General features: G+C 45.5%; 1 protein-coding gene across 3 annotated transcripts in view; it reads left to right on the top strand.

Moving 5' to 3' along the window:
- Positions 1-15,973, top strand: part of TXNDC11 (thioredoxin domain containing 11) — a 53,905-nt gene that overhangs the window by 4,816 nt on the left and 33,116 nt on the right. The window contains exons 2-5 of one of the 3 annotated variants that reach the window (XM_040973327.1): positions 581-797; positions 2,580-2,677; positions 6,485-6,614; positions 14,440-14,533. In XM_040973327.1, coding sequence (XP_040829261.1) covers positions 581-797; positions 2,580-2,677; positions 6,485-6,614; positions 14,440-14,533 — 539 coding nt within the window. Of the gene's footprint in view, positions 1-580; positions 798-2,579; positions 2,678-6,484; positions 6,615-14,439; positions 14,534-15,973 lie in introns of those variants that run through there. The other 2 variants (XM_040973328.1, XM_040973329.1) reach the window with 2 other exon arrangements.

Genomic DNA, 15,973 nt, shown 5'->3' on the forward strand with positions numbered 1-15,973 from the left:
GGCCGAGGGATTCCTCAGCCACCCTTTTCTGCTCTGCGCTGTCTCCCAGCCCTCAGACAGGAGAGTGGAGTTGTTGCCATGTGGCCTGGGCAGAGTTTGCTTTGCTCTGTTGAGGACAGCAACTTGGCAACTCTGTTTTTTAGAACAACAGAACTTTTCTTTTAGGCTTCCTTGTCTTTCCACACAAAGCCATTGTTAAAAAGAAGATAAACTCAGGCCCAGTGCCGTAGCGGCTAAAGTCCTTACCTTGCACACTCCAGGATCCCATATGGGTGCTGCTTCTAATCCTGGCAGCCCCACTTCCCATCCAGCTCCCTGTTGTGGCCTGGGAAAGCAGTCAAGGACAGCCCAAAGCCTTGGGACCCTGCACCCGCGTGGGAGACCTGGAGGAAGCTCCTGGCTCCCGGCTTTGGATCAGCGCAGCTCTGGCCATTGTAGAGGCTTGGGGAGTGAATCATCAGACAGATCTTCCTTTTTGTCTCTCCTCATCTCTGTATATCTGACTTTCCAATAAAAATAAAATCTGAAAAAAAAAAGAAGATAAAACTAAGCAATCTTATTTGTGTTTGTTCTTTTGTAGCCGAGCAAAAGATGTGATAATACCGGCCAAGCCCCCTGTCAGCTTTTTCTCCTCGAGCTCTCCGGTCCTTGACCTCTTCCAGGGGCAGCTGGACTACGCTGAGCACATCCGCCGGGACTCGGAAGTGGTGCTGCTGTTCTTCTATGCCCCGTGGTGTGGCCAGTCCATCTCCGCCAGGGCGGAAATCGAGCAGGCAGCCATCCGGCTTTCAGACCAGGTAATGCTGGCATAGAGCAGAGGACTCAGGTGATTGTCCTTGCTGGGGGGATGGGGAGGACAGGGACCATTGCCACAGTGGATTCTGGGATGGCTTTTATGAATTACTGTTTTTCTAAAGAACTAGAAGGAATTCTGATGGGTGGATGGTAGTCATTTTGAGGCAACGGTGGTGTGGATCCTGTGTGTGGTGACATGGATCAGTGGTCATCCTGTCGTGCAGTGAATGCTGCTTACTTTCAGCACTGAAGGAGGCAGGGGGGACTTGCTCATTTGGGTGTGCAGTGGAGGGGAAATTTACGTATGATTTCACTGTAAGGTAACAAGGTTGACCTTTAAAATGCATGGATTGAACAATCTTTAGTAGATGTTTGGCTAGGTGAGAAGAATCAAGAGGCAAATGAGTTGTCTGGAATAACAGTGGGAGGCCAGAAAATGTCTTCAGAATGGAAAGCAGAAACATTCTCTTTTCCCGCTGTTCCCCTTCTGACCCACTGCACCTCCAGATATGTTCCATGTGTATTTGTGATCTCCTCACCTTTAAAATGAACTTACAGGACTTTAACCACTGAGCTGCCCTGCCTGGCCCAGTAAGCTCATTTTAAAGTCCTTGCCTTGAGTGCACCAGGATCCCATGTGGGTGCTGGTTCTAATCCAGTTTAAAAGGCCCAGCTTTTGTGTTCACAGAATTGCCCAGGAAGGCAAAGGCTGGGTAAACAGGGAAAAAAGTACTTTGTCTGGCTCAAGACTTTGCCAAGAGCTGTGCACATCACTGGGGTCCATGAGTCAGCAGCCCAGCTCTTACAGTTCTGCACCCTGGCCACACCAGGTCCCCACACAGCCTCGAGGCCTGTCCCCAGCCACACCAGGTCCCCACACAGCCTCGAGGCCTGTCCCCAGCCACACCAGGTCCCCACACAGCCTCGAGGCCTGTCCCCAGCCACACCAGGTCCCCACACAGCCTCGAGGCCTGTCCTGCCCAAGCAGACACTAACAGACACATAACTCTGTTCTACAGTGTGTTGTTTCTCCCTCACCTCTGTGTTACAGCTAGTGCACTATGTTATTCTGAAATGAATGTATAGGGAAGTTTTATTTAGCTATGAATTCCTTTTCAGGATAGAAGATAGTATGAGTTTCTTTTCCTTAGTAAGCTCATTTTATTATTTATTTATATATGTAAGAGTTTTATTTTTATTGGAAGGTCAGATATACAGAAAGGAGGAGAGACAGGAAGATTTTCCATCCAATGATTCACTCCCCAATGCCCACAACGGCCAGAGCTGACCCAATCTGAAGCCAAGAGCTTCTTCCAGGTCTCCCACGTGGGCGCAGAGTCCCAAGGCTTTGGGCCATCCTCGAATGTTTTCCCAGGCCACAAGCAGGGAGCTGGATGGGAAGCAGGACATGAACTGGTGCCCATATGGAATACCAGTGTGTTCAAGATGAGGACTTTAGCCATTGTGCCAAGCCCTCCTTTTTGTTTTCAAATGAACAGTTTGACAATCTTAAGATGTAGTGTAAACATGTTTAGAAAAACTCATTGGCACTCATCACCTTAGAATTCAACAATTGTTTTCCTCTTGGGGCAGCCTCCAAGTCATTGCTGAACACCATAGGAAAACAATTTGTTTCAGTGGTAAATAATGACCTTCTTTGAAACATCTTCTTTTTGCTTTCTGTTTCAGCAAGAGGAGAAATGTTGTTTGGTAATTTTGTATTTTAAAGTTTATGGCTTTTCAGTTGTTATTCATAGTCACCGAAAACTTTGCTGGCTCTGCAGGTGTTGTTTGTGGCAATTAACTGCTGGTGGAACCAGGGCAAATGCAGAAAACAGAAACACTTCTTTTATTTTCCTGTGATCTATCTGTATCATCGGAGGTAAGAATGCTTTTCATTGCAGTTAAGTTTGTCCACTTATAAATTAATTTGGGGGCCTTTTTTTTTGTATAAAAGTACTAGATATCCACTATAGGAAATTGAAAAATGCAAGAAGCCAAACTAAGTTTTAAAAAGGAATATTAATTTTATCAGTGATATGTAGTCACTGCATCTTGAATTGTATCATCCTTTTACATGCCAAATTTTGTACCTTTTTCTTCCTTATTCTACTTCTTTCTTCAACTCCTGCTATTTAAAAAGCAGTGGGAAGGACAGAAATCTTGCAGTTCACTGGCAAGAGGCAGGGCCTCTGTCTGGCCTGTCCCCAGGGCTGTGTCAGTAGGTGCCTGGGTCCCAGGTGGAGGCCCTGTTACTCAAAAGTGGACATCCCACGGGGATGCACTTCAGGTGGAGACTGCATTCCTACACCAAACATCCACCCCTGCACCTCTTTTCTCTCCAGCTAAAAGTGCAGTCATGTCAAAATGCTGCTTGTTTCACTGCTTTTTTCTCACTTACATGAACATCTTGAGTCATTATGTATTTATTTATAAAATTTGTAAATAGTAATTAAAAAAATAAAAAACAGCGACAGGAGAGTTCCCATCTCCAGTTCATTCCTCAGATGCATGTAAGTGTTGATACTGGGCCAGGCTGCAAGCAGGAATGTGGCCAGGCCCCAGGTAAGTGACGGAACCCAGTGACTGGAGCCATTACCTGTGCCTGGCAGGAGCAGGGCTGGGACTCAGAGCTTGCCACCTTGATATGGGATGTGGGTGATCTTCATGCTGTGTTGACTGATGTGCCAGATTCCCACCCTCACGACATCGGTTAAGATGGATTGATTTCTTTTCCTGCAGACAGATTGATGTTTGGCTTGAGAGCTCCACGCAGATCCCGCTGTGGAGGTTAGGGAAGGTCTGTTGCTCTGACCAGCAGCGGTTCACAGACGGTGGTGGGAGCTAGGGCTTCGCTCGGCTTACTGGCCTGAGGTTTGTCGAAGCGCGAGGGATGGAGATTTGATGAGAGGAAGCTTTACTTTTAGACTCTTTTCCTTCCCTCTGTACTTCCTGAGGGTTCATCCCTGGGGACCTGTGACAGACCCGTGTTCCATGGAAGCTGGCATGAGGCCTGTAGGACTTACTGTGCCTGCAAGCATCAGACTGTGCTTGCAAGAAACACACTCTCTTGTCTCGTCTCCACCCTCGGGTTTTCCTCTGGATATTAAATATCGCTGGTTAATATTGAGAGTAACAAGCCAGTTTTACTCCTTTTTTTTTTTGTTGCCAATAATTGGGAGGTTCTTTGTTTTGAAGGTCCAAGTGCAGCTTTTTGATAAGAAAGAGTAATGTTCTCAGGGCCCCTCTTCTATTGTAGCAAGAATGAAGAGTTGGGAAACTCTGAGTTCTATAGTGCTCCACTGAGGTTCCTGCGTTTCTTTTTACCTTTGGAAAAGCACACGAGGGCATATCCAGGGCTGTAGCACTTAGCGGCTGCTCACAGGTGGGACTTCATATTGGGTAAATATAAAAGAATTCCCTTGAGTTGAGTGCAAATAACATTTTGAGAATGCAGGTATGTAGCTGTTGGCTTTCCCTGTTGGCTTTCTTAGCTTTTGAGGAACACTTGAAAGGACATGAAAGGAACTTGGAAATCTCTAGTCCAGCCCTCTCTTTCTTTTGTAGATGGTGCTGGTGTTGGTTTTGAAATGCCTGCCCCAGTATTTTCCTGTTGGAACTTTGAGTTATTTCAGATGCGTTACTGTTCACTCCAGCCTTGGCCTGTGCCAGTGTGACTGAGACCCAAGGAAGTGCTAAGGCATGGAGATTCCCAAAGAGAGCGTTTTCATGTTTGTCGTGGAGTCCCTGGGACCTCTCTGAACACAGGCCTGTCCTTTGTTGTCTGGGTAGCTCTTGTGTTACAGGGCTCACAAGCGTGCCCGTGGTGTCTCATCTGGGTACCCTGTGCTGCTGCTGTTGGCGATCATGACTTGATCTTGCAGTAGCTGCTTAAAGGAATTCTTAAGCTTTTCTGGTTTATGAATATAAACTTAGTTTTTTTGGATTGTATTGATTCTCCTCACAAGGTTTATAAAGGATCTGTGCAGGGAGTGGCTCTGCAGACACTTGCTACAAAGTAGCCCTAGTTCTGCTCCTCCTGTGCCCAGGTTGTGGGTGGACAGGTTCTACCTCTGCATTCTGGGATTCACAAGCATTTTACAAGCTACCAGAACCCTTGCGATATCAGGGAAAACAAACTCAGCAAAGCTTCTTAGCTTGTGTTTGATGAGGTTTCCACATTGATTGCTTCCTTTCTGTTGAACAAAGTTACTTGATGCCTCTTTTATTTTTTTCCCCCTTTAAGTTGAGTATTGGCATCGGGTTGGTGGTGACCGTGATTATTTACTTATTTAAAAGGCAGAGTTAGAAAGAGGAGAGAAAGAATCTTCCATATGCTGGTTCACTGCCCAAATGGCTACAGGGTTCAGAGATGGGCTGGTCTGAATCCAGTAGCTTCTTCTGGGTCTCCCATGTGGGTGCAGGGACCCAAGGTCTAGGCCATGCTCTGCTGTTTTCCCAGATGCATTAGCAAGGAGCTGGATTGGAAGTGGAACAGCCAGGTCTTGCACCATTGCCTGTACGGGATGCTGGTAGGCAATGACTGCTTGCTATGCCATGGTGCTGCCCTAGTGATAATTTTTAAATTCAAACCTAATTAGTACTAAGTGTTAAATTGGTAAGATTTCTGTTTCCCAACTATGCATTATAGGAGATTATTATAGGGAGTGGGAATTATGCATGTACTGTTTACTTTCCCATGCTAACATACCTTTGCTCTCAAAGGAGCGCAGTGCACACTGAAGAATTGTGTTCATTTCACCATAGTATGCATGTGTGTGCATTTGTGTGATCCTTGTGATACTGTATTGAGACTGTTTAGAGAATTCTTTACTGTGCTTCCTTATGGTGCTTAGCAGTCAGTAAGTTTAAGGCCAGTTTCTGTCCAGGGGAAAAAAAATGGTTATGGAGTGGCCGAGTATTGCTTCTCAGCCTTCTGGCTAAGATCAAGTGTGGAGTTGCTGAGTAGCCTACCAACACCTTTGCTACCTGCCATCCATGAATATTTGAGCCGTGTCTGTCCTGCGGCAGATGGAGAAGACAGACCCAAGTGAGAATCCTGCCTAGTCTGAATGGTGGTGGTGTCACTTAGCAGTGCTGTGTGTCCCCTAGGGTCACCAAGAGGGCAGGGAAGCAGTACTTCCCCGTCTGGTGGTGGTCTCTTTCGATAAAACTTTAAGTAGATTTTTAAGTTCATGTAGTGATCTTTTTGTAAGTGCCTATGGGGATATTTAGTAACCACTTTTAGTAGGTCAAAGACCAGTTGCTCAGCTTGCTTTTGTTTTCAGAGAGATATGTTAAAGGAAGTTTGGCTTGCCACACCGAATTGTGCAGTTAGGATCCTGTAGTCTGTTAGCCTGTAGTCAGTTCCTTATTAACCTTCCTGTGTGTTTTTCTCTTAAGGAAATATTGTGCGATATATTTCTTTTTCAAAGATGCGAATGAATGTTCTTTGGAAATTAACTTTGTAGTTGTACTAAACTCATAGAGGGGTAATAGCTACCAGCACCTCCCTTCAACCAAAATGTTCTTCCTAATGAGCCCTGTGACCTCCTAAGCAAAGTAGGGTGCTAAAGCAAGGCCTTTGCATTTGGTGATGTTGATGATTTTAGTTCTGCATTGTAGATTTAATGCATGGTGTATTATTTTCATTTATTTTATTTTATTATTTATTTTTTTTTGGCACTAGTTTTGGACCAATCGAGTACAAAGGCCCCATGAGTGCTGTTTACATTGAGAAGTTTGTCCGCCGGGTGATGAAACCTCTGCTCTACATCCCATCTCAATCAGAGTTACTAGAGTTTCTCTCAAACTTCGAGGTACCTGCTGCCTTTCCTGTCGTGTGTCTCCTCCGTCCCGAGGGCTGCGGTCGGGTTGTGTTGGATGGTTTGTACTGAAAGGGGGCTCTTTGGTTTTAATGTTCCCTGAATTGTGACAGTTAATATTATAGCATAGATAAACCCCAGCTAAATGCATTTTGAGTTGTTGATCATAAGAATGGTTTAAGGAAACATTATACTTGCAATATCTTCTCTTTTGTTTGGGAAATTTCAATACACGCTTATAAACAGTTTACTTTGAGCACAGGAGAATTAGCTGGTAGTTTCTGCAAAGCTGCAAATTCAGATAGTTACTTCATATTTTATAGCATGGTACTACAGGGTATTGGCTTTTCCTGTCAGTTGTAGTTTAGCTTTTTTTTTTTGTTTGTTTTAAACTGAAAGTATGGTTCTTTCTATTTTACTAGTGACATAGTGATTTCAAGGCTTTGTCTACGAAAAGTTTGTTCACTTTTCTGCTTTCCTGACATAGCTTCCCTTCTGTCTCCCTGTTGTCAGCTTCAGACCTGAAAAATTATTTTTATAAGATCATAATTGAGTAGTCAGGACAGCTTATTGTTGAGGCTGGCACTGAGGTTATTAAAGTGATTTTTTAGATTGTAGAATTAGTTGCATGAAAATTTGGCACAAGGAGAAGCTCATATTGTTATACACCAAGAGAAGAGGTAACTTGCACACGACAGCTTCAAGGCTACTGTTGATGGGGAGAAAAGGAATGTCGCTTCCTCTGACAGCTTGAAATTGGAGTACAGGTTTTTTCCTTTTGTATCATGTGTATTTTATATAAGTTAGAGATGGACTTTCTAAAAAGATTATTTATTTGAAAGGCAGAGTATAATTACAGAGTTGGGGATTGGGGAGAGAAACATACAGATAGAGACAGAAAGATACCTTCCACCTGCTGGTGCATTCCCCAGATGGCCACAGTGGTCAGGCCTAAGCCAGGCTGATGCCAGCAGTCTGGGACTCTGTCCAAGTCTTTAACGAGGGCGCAGGGGCCCAAGTACTTGGGCTGTCTCCTACTTCTTAGGTGCATTAGCAGGATATAGGATGAGAAGTGGAGCAGCCAGGATTCAAATCTGTGCTCATATGGAATGCTGGTTGTGAAGGTGGCAGCTTAACCCATGCACCACAGTACTAGCCCTGGGAGTAAATATTGTTTAATCTGCATGGACTCTGTGCACCTTTCAGGTTTATGCTCCGTGTTGTCAGGGCAGATCTGTGGGCAAGAACTAAGCTGGGGGACAGAGCCCCTGGGCCTGGCTTGTTGGGCAGTGCTGAGTGTGGGAGTCGTGGGGATAGTGATTTGTCTCCTGGGCTTTGGGTGATAGGGCCAGGGTGTTCTTGGGAGGTAACTCTGCGGTGTGATAACGCGTGCAGTGTATTTTCATGTGAGTTTGCAGTGGATGACAGGCAGTGACTGGGTTATATTGCAAAATGGTGAGGACTAGGAGTCAGTTAGGAGTCATACTGTCCCTTGTGAACCATGTGGTCTTGCAAGTTGCTTAACCACTTTTTGAAGACTTTGCTTATTCTTCTGGAAAAGGCAGATTCACGAACAGAAGGAGAGACAGAATCCCCTCCTGCTGCTTCACTCCCCAAATGGCCAGAATGGCCAGAGCTGAACTGATCTGGAGCCAGGAGCCTTTTTTGGATCTCCACGTGGGTACAGGGTTCTAAGGACTTAGGCCATCCTCCACTGTCTTCCCAGACCATAAGCACGGAGCTGGATGGGAAGTGGAACAGCCAGGATATGAACTGGTGCCCACGTATGTTTACCCTTGCCCCAAATTGTAGACAAAATTGAGATCTCATAGCCCACTACTAAAAGGACTGAGAAGGGACAGCGTGGTGACAAAGCAGTTGAAGCTGCTGCCCATGACAGGTGCCACAGGTGCTCTGGTTTGTCTCAGCTGTCCTGCTTTCCACCCAGCTCCCTGCTAGCCTGGGAGAGCAGTGAGCACAGCCCAAGAGCTTGGGCCCCTGCACCTATGTGGAAGACCCAGAAGTAGCTCCTGTCTTTGGCTTGTTGGTTTCCACCCTGGCTGTAATGTTTTGTTGAAGTGTGAACCAGCAAATGGAAGATCTCTCTCTCTCTCTAGTTCTGCCTTTCAAATAAATAATATAGTTCTTAAAAAAAGAAAAAAAATACTGAAGAAGGCTTCATGAGAATGCTTTATCAGAGGTTTGTATTTATGTTTTCTAAAGCTGTATTAATCATTTATTTAAAAAGCAGAGTTAGAGTGAGAAGGAGAGACAGAGATCTTCCATCTGCTAGTTCACTCCCAAATGGCTGCAGTGTCTGGAGCTGGGCTGGTGCTAAGTCAGAAACCAGGAGCTTCTTCTGGGTCTTTCACATGAGTCCCAGGAGCCAAGGTCTCTTCCGTTGCCTCCTCAGGCCATTATTAGGCCAGCTGGAGTCCTGGTTGCTGCACTTGTCATCCAGGTTTCTGCTATGCCCTGGGAAAGCAGTGGAGGATGGCTCAAATCATTGGCACCTGGAAGAAGCTCCTAGCTCCTGGCTTCACACTAGCCTAGCTTCAGTTCACTCATTTGAGGAGTGAGCTGACAGATGAAAGATCTCTTTTTCATCTTTTCCTCATGAACCTCTGCATTTCAAATAATAAATAAATCTGGTTTCACATTATAGAAGTCAGCATCAATGTGAACTGTTTCCACTTAGAATAAAAACACATCAAGTGTCATGGCCACTAGATGGCGTATGTGCACCTGCTGAGATTATGCTGGCCTAGAAATGGAGCCCACTTTGAGAAAAAAACATTTTATGCTGATGACGTTTGCTGGCATCCTTTCAATAGGCAGTTTTCAGCCTCCTCATGAAACTAGTACTAATTACACTCTCTGTACCAGGCATCAAGGAACGGAATTAGAAACAAACTGGGGCAAGTTTACCCAGGCAGTCATTGCCTTGGCTTTTGCCAAATTGCAAACTTGATGGACCAGCTCTATGTTATTTACCTTTTTCTCTCCATTCCTTCAGTAACAAGTATTCATTGTGTTCTCCCTTTGCGTGAGAGTGTCTGCTTCATAGAGTTACAACGCAGAGATAGACAACGAGCAGGAAAACAGAAGAGGAGATATGCTGGCTGAAGGGTTGCCTCCTCCCAAATGCACTTCTCTGGAAACAGGGACTTTACAGTTGGTTATGTCATCCTGGGTGTGGGGTAGGTCCAGGACCTGGTGACTGGTGTCATGCTGAGAAGAGACCCCCGTGAGTCTGAGGTGGAGGCTAGAGTGAGGTAGCCTCACCTCGAGGCTGGGAGACCCCCAGAGCTTGCGGTGGCTAGGCAGCTTCCTCCTCAGCAGCCTTCAGGGAGTGTGGTCCTGCTGGCCCTGTGATGGCAGGCTTCCCTGGCAGAGCTCTGAGACTGTGGCTTCTGGAATTTCACACTGTGATAATTTGTTATAGCACTCCAAGGAAACTATGTTGCACAGGGTAGCACTAGATAAGAAATGCGAAGAAAAATTTAAAAATTTAAAAAAGGTGATAACATAGAGCTGGTGGTGGGGGGACATAACTTTGATTTTGTAAACATTTTATTAAGTTTGTCCACTTGAAAAGTAGAGGGAGAAATAGAGATCGGTAGGTAGGGAAAGACAGGCACACACAGCTTTCTTCTGCTGGTTTACCATCCAGATGCTTGCAGCAGCCAGGGCTGGGCCAGGAGCTCAGACATGGGTTGTCTCAAGTGGTGGCTTAACTACCTGTGCCATCACACCTGCTCTAGACATAGCTGTTTTGGAAGAAAGGGAAGGTATCTTTGAAGAACCAAGATTTGAGCAAAAACCAAGTGTCTCTGTGATGTGATTCAGTCCTCTGGAGTTTGGAGGACTTCACAGGAGGTGGAAACAGTTATGCAAAGGCCCTGGGAAGAAACAAGACTGCTGGACTGGAGCAGAGCTCCCATGGGTGGTTGGGTTAGAGGAGCCAGGAGCACTGGCGCTCAAGCCCCTGTCACAGCTCTGCCGGCTGCTGTCGGTGCACCTGGGAGAAGAGGGGCAGAAACAGCACATCTGGAGCCTGGCTTCAGATGGCTTCTGCACAATGGCAGGTGTCACTGGGAATGATGGCTGTGTGCCCACAGGGTTTGGCACCTGACGTGTGGTGCCCGGTGCCAGGCTGGAAGAGGGTCCCCGGCATTGAGGACAGCTCACAGGGCATTTGCAGATGAGTAGACAGGGGCTTGTGTGGGGGGGCTGTTTATTTCTCCCCCACAGTCCTCCTTTCCAGAGCCAGCATGCACTGTCTCAAACAGTGCAGCCTAATGGAGCTGACTTATTAGATATTTGTGTGCCTTTTTGGGGGAGACATTGAAATTTTGGGGGAAAAGGCTGTAAAACTTTCCTAACTTAAAGCAAATAAACAGATATAGCCGTCACTTCATTTTATCTCCTCTTTGTGTTATTTTGAAGCATTAATTATAGTTTATGTTCTCAGATATGGCAGTTTTCCAAATTCAGTCTTGACAGTCACAGTAGCATTTAAAATATACTTGGTGTTTCCTGCAATTTAATGCTTGTGTTTTGTCATTTATACAATCTTCAATCCTCCCATATAGTTATTGAATTATGATCTTTCTTTTTTTAAAAAAAAGTATTTTTATTTTGTTTGGAAAGTCAGATTACAGAGAGGAGGAGAGACAGAGAGAAAGATCTTCCATCTGCTGGTTCACTCCCCAAATGACCACAAATGGCTGGAGCTGAGCGATCCAAAACCAGGAGCCAGGAGCTTCTTCCGGGTCTTCCATGCAGGTGCAGGATCCTAAGGCTTTGGGCTGTCTTTGGCTGCTTTCTCGGGGTCAAGTGGGAAGCTAGTTGGGAAATGGAGCATCTGGGAAACGAACCCAGTGTCCATATGTGATCCTGGCACTTACAGGCAAAGGATTAGCCAAACGAGTCATTACCCAGTCACTGAACCATAATCTGCCTTTGGCAATGTAAAGTGAAAATAGTTTTACTTATGGCTTGAATTGTTAGGTGAATTTCTTTAGTTACTTAGTTACACTGCCAGTTCTTCTACAGAGGCTCCTTGCTGCAAGCCACAGTAATGCCGGTAGCACCTGGAGATGGCCTTTCATTCATTCTTTTTGTTTTTTTTAATTGGAAAGGTGGATATATAGAGAGGAGGAGAGACAGAGAGGAAGATCTTCCATCCAATGGTTCACTCCCCAAGTGACTGCAATGGCTGGAGCTGAGCCAATCCAAAACCAGGAGCCAGGAACTCTTCCAGGTCTCCCACTCAGGTGCAGGGTCCCAAAGCCTTGGGCCGTCCTCGACTGCTTTCCCAGGCCACAAGCAGGGAGCTGGATGGGAAGCAGGGCCGCGAGGTTTAGAACCGGCGCCCATATGGGATCCCGGCAAATGCAAGGTGAGGACTTTAACTATTACATTATCGTGCTGGGCCCATTCTTAAGGCTTAATTTGGGTTTCCTAGAGAGAGACAGAAGTTGTGTTGGCTTTCTTTGTGTCAGTCTATGCCCATGCATGTAATTACATTATATGTACATATAAATGTGTGCTTGTGTATAACTACCTTATGTATACACATGCACGTGTGCTTGTATGTTATTATATGTACTTGTATATATGCAAATCACACTATATGTACACGTGAATATGTGTACATGTAATTACATTGCATGTACATGTGAGTGTACATGCATGTAATTGAGTGTGCGTGTATGTAATTGTATGTGCATATGAGTGTGTGCAATTACATTATATGTATGTGTGCATGTGATGATTACATTATATGTACATGTGAGTGTGCGTGTTTATGGGCCACATATCTTCTGAGAGACTGCCCAAGATGCAGCGATGTGGGAGAGCTAAAGGCTGCATTATTTCATCTCTAGCCAGGTAATTTTTGTTAATGTTTGGAATGACTTTATTGCCTTTGGTTTGAGAGAGTGGTCAGAATTTAAATTTAACTTAAATGAGTCTATCTTTATTCAGTGAATTTCTGTTTTTGTTACCTGTGTTCAATATTAACTAAGAGACTAGAAATTCTTAAGATTTTGTCTTTGTTATTGGTGGGAAAGCTTATTACACAATCATAGTGTGGTTTGAAGTCTTAACACAAATGCTGTATAATTTTACTTTAAGCCAATTGTAGGTTGGCTTGTTAAGAATGTTTTGAAGGGACAGGGCAAAACAAAAATGTTCACAATAATTTTTCTTGCTTTTTTTTTTTAAGTTAATTTATTTATTTGAAAAAGTTGCACAGACAGAGGCAGATCTTCCACCTGTCTGTTGGCTCATTCACCACAATGACTACAACTGCTGAGAGTGGGCCAGGGTGATGCCGGAATCCATCCGGGTCTTCCACATGGACTGCAAGGGCCCGAGCCTTGGGCCGTCTTCCACTGCCTTTCCAAGCCCAGTAGCTGGGAGATGGATGAGAAGTGGAGTACTAGGCCTCAAACTGGCATTCATATGGGATGTCAGCATCGCAGGTGGCAGCTTAACCAGGCCCTAATGACTGCTTTCTCAGCTTTTCAGTTTGAGAAATTGGTTATTTGTTAGATTTTTTTGGATGCTAAAATTAAGCATTCCATCTTGGTTCCTTTTAAGATGAACGTGAATTGAATTACCTTGGCCGGTCCTGTCGCAATAAGCGGATGGTTTAGACTGGAAAGGGAATGGTGCTGTACTGCCAAGCAGGCCTTTCCTCCTTTATAAACATGGTGGTTTCAGATCTCACCACAGATTGAATTGCTGCCTTAACTCCAGATCAGATTTTGTACCAGTCATCAAATCAGCCTCCACAGTTACTTGTTGAGGGCGCAGTGCTGAGTGGCGTGGGGCCGGGAAGTGTTCTGGCCTGGTGCTTTCCTGCTTGTGGGCTCTTTCTGCAGTCCCGGGAAGGGCAGTCCCTGCATGCTGCTGCTGGGGGACCCTAAGGCTTCCCCTGGGAGTGCTCACCCCTATTCTACAGGCGGGAACCTGAGCTCAACTCCTATGAGTCCAGGGGCAGCACACTCTCAGGTCTCACAGCCTGGCTGTTAGGTGAGAGTTTCAGAACAAATCTGGATGAGAATGAGTGCCACAGGGCTTTCAAAGAAGGAAGATGTTATCGTGAGCAGGAAGGCATTATATGGCTGAAAGGAGCCATCCCAGTGGTTTGGCATCTGAAGGGCCGTTCTGTACTGAGTGTAGAGAATGGAGTGAGCAGGTGGAAGCAGCAGGGGAGAAGAGGGCCCTCCCCCTGAAGGCTGACCTGAGCCCAGAGGAGCCCTGGCACAGGGCTGGCCTGGATGCTGGGCTCCTAGAGGGATGAACCCCTGCAGGAGCTTGGTCCCAGGTGCAGCCTGTCAGATTCAACCCGGTTGCTAGCCCACTGGGGAGGTGTGTTTGGGGCAGATGAGAGAAAGGACTAAAGAAAGAACCATAAAGGTTATGAAGAAATGACCAGCGTGGCTTGCCTGGAACTGTTCAACAAGAGCCAGTGCACACCTGAACTTGATGGTACAGTCTAAGCCAGGGACCTGAGGATTGTGCTTCCTGCAGAGAGAGGAAGACATCCGTAGGGAGAAGGAAGTAGCAGCTTTAAATGACCCTGCTTAAACACTGTGCCGGCTTTCTGTGGTGGCACTGCTCATTACCCTGTTTGTTGAATGGAGTTCAGCCCCAAGCATCTCCCCTGGTTAGATTGTTCTTTTTTTTAAATTTTACTTTAGTGGAAACAGTGCGCTAGTTGCCTAAGTGTAATGTTTAAGATCCCTTCCATCACGTTGCGACTGCCTGCTCGTCTCATGTCCTGCCTCTGCTCTCGTCCCTGCAGCCTGGGGTGCTCGGGTACTTCGACTTCAGCGGCTCCCCACAGCCTCCTGGGTATCTGACCTTCTTCACCTCAGCACTGCACTCACTAAAGAAAGGTAAACACGAGACCAGTAACGTTCAGATGTTAGTGGAAATATATTTATATTAATGTCTTTTGCATATATTGCCATTATTACATTTTCCAATTTGCTTGATTTCTTTCCTCAGTATATTATGTCAAATATAGTCTTAAATGTTTAGCTTTTAGAAACACAGCTTAGTCATGAGATATCTACAATCATATGGCAGTCACCTTAGAATTTATGTCATGATGTTGTTTGTAGTTTCAAGTTTTGATCAGATTTTTGGTCAGGTTTTAGCAGTTATCTAACATGTCAGTTGGATATGCCATATTTCAGCAATGCATTCTTCAAGGAATGTTTGTGTAAATATCAGGGTCACATTGCATGACAACATAAGCCTACTGCTAGTTTTACTCTTCTTGAATCCATTTGGTGTTTTTGTTTATTTTATTTTATTTATTTTTAAAGATTTATTCATTTTTATTATATAGTCAGATATACAGAGAGGAGGAGAGATAGAAATATCTTCCATCCGAGATTCACTCCTGAAGTGACCGCAACGGCCAGTGCTGCGGCAATCCAAAGCCAGGAGCCAGGAGCTCTTCAGGGTCTCCATGTGGGTGCAGAGTCTCAAGGCTTTGGGTTCATCCTTGAATGCTTTCTGAGGCCACAAGCAAAGAGCTGAGCTGGATGGGAAATGGAGCTGCTGGGATTAGAACTGGCACCCATATGTGATCCTGGTGTATTCAAGGAGAGGACTTTAGCTGCTAGGCACTGGGCCCTGTTTATTTTATTTAGTTATTAGTTATTAGTGTCATAATTTGGCATCCTACTTTTTTTTTTTAAGATTTTTTTTTAAGTTGGAAAATAAGATTTACAGAGTGAAGGAGAGACAGAGAGAAAGATCTTCCATCTGCTGATTCACTCCCCAAGTAGCCTGAATGGCCAGAGCTGAGCCAATCCAAAGCCAGGAGCTTCTTCCGGGTCTCCTATATAGGTACCAGATCCCAAGGCCATGCTCTACTGCTTTTGCAGGCCACAAGCAGGGAGCTGGACGGGAAATAGAGCAGCTGGTGCCCATATCGGATCCCAGTGCATACAAGGTGGGAACTTATGCCACTAGGCTACCACACTGGGCCCTGGCAACCTACTTTTTTTTTTTTTTTAATATATTTATTTATTGGAAAGTCAGATATACAGGGAGGAGGAGAGACAGAGAGAAAGATCTTCCATCCGATGGTTCACTCCCCAAGTGAGCGCAACGGCCGATGCTATGCTGATCCAAAGCCAGGATCCAGGAACTTCTTCCAGGTCTCCCACACGGGTGCAGGGTCCCAAGGCTTTGGGCCGTCCTCGACTGCTTTCCCAGGCCACAAGTAGGGAGCTGGATGGGAAGTGGAGCTGCCAGGATTAGAACCGGCGCCCATATGGGATCCCGGCGCATGCAAGGTGAGGACTTTAGCGGCTAGGCCA

This window comes from Ochotona curzoniae, unplaced genomic scaffold (assembly GCF_017591425.1).
Source record: "Ochotona curzoniae isolate NIBS_2020 unplaced genomic scaffold, NIBS_Ocur_1.0 contig_2321, whole genome shotgun sequence".
In the NCBI taxonomy this organism is placed as follows: Eukaryota; Metazoa; Chordata; class Mammalia; order Lagomorpha; family Ochotonidae; genus Ochotona; species Ochotona curzoniae.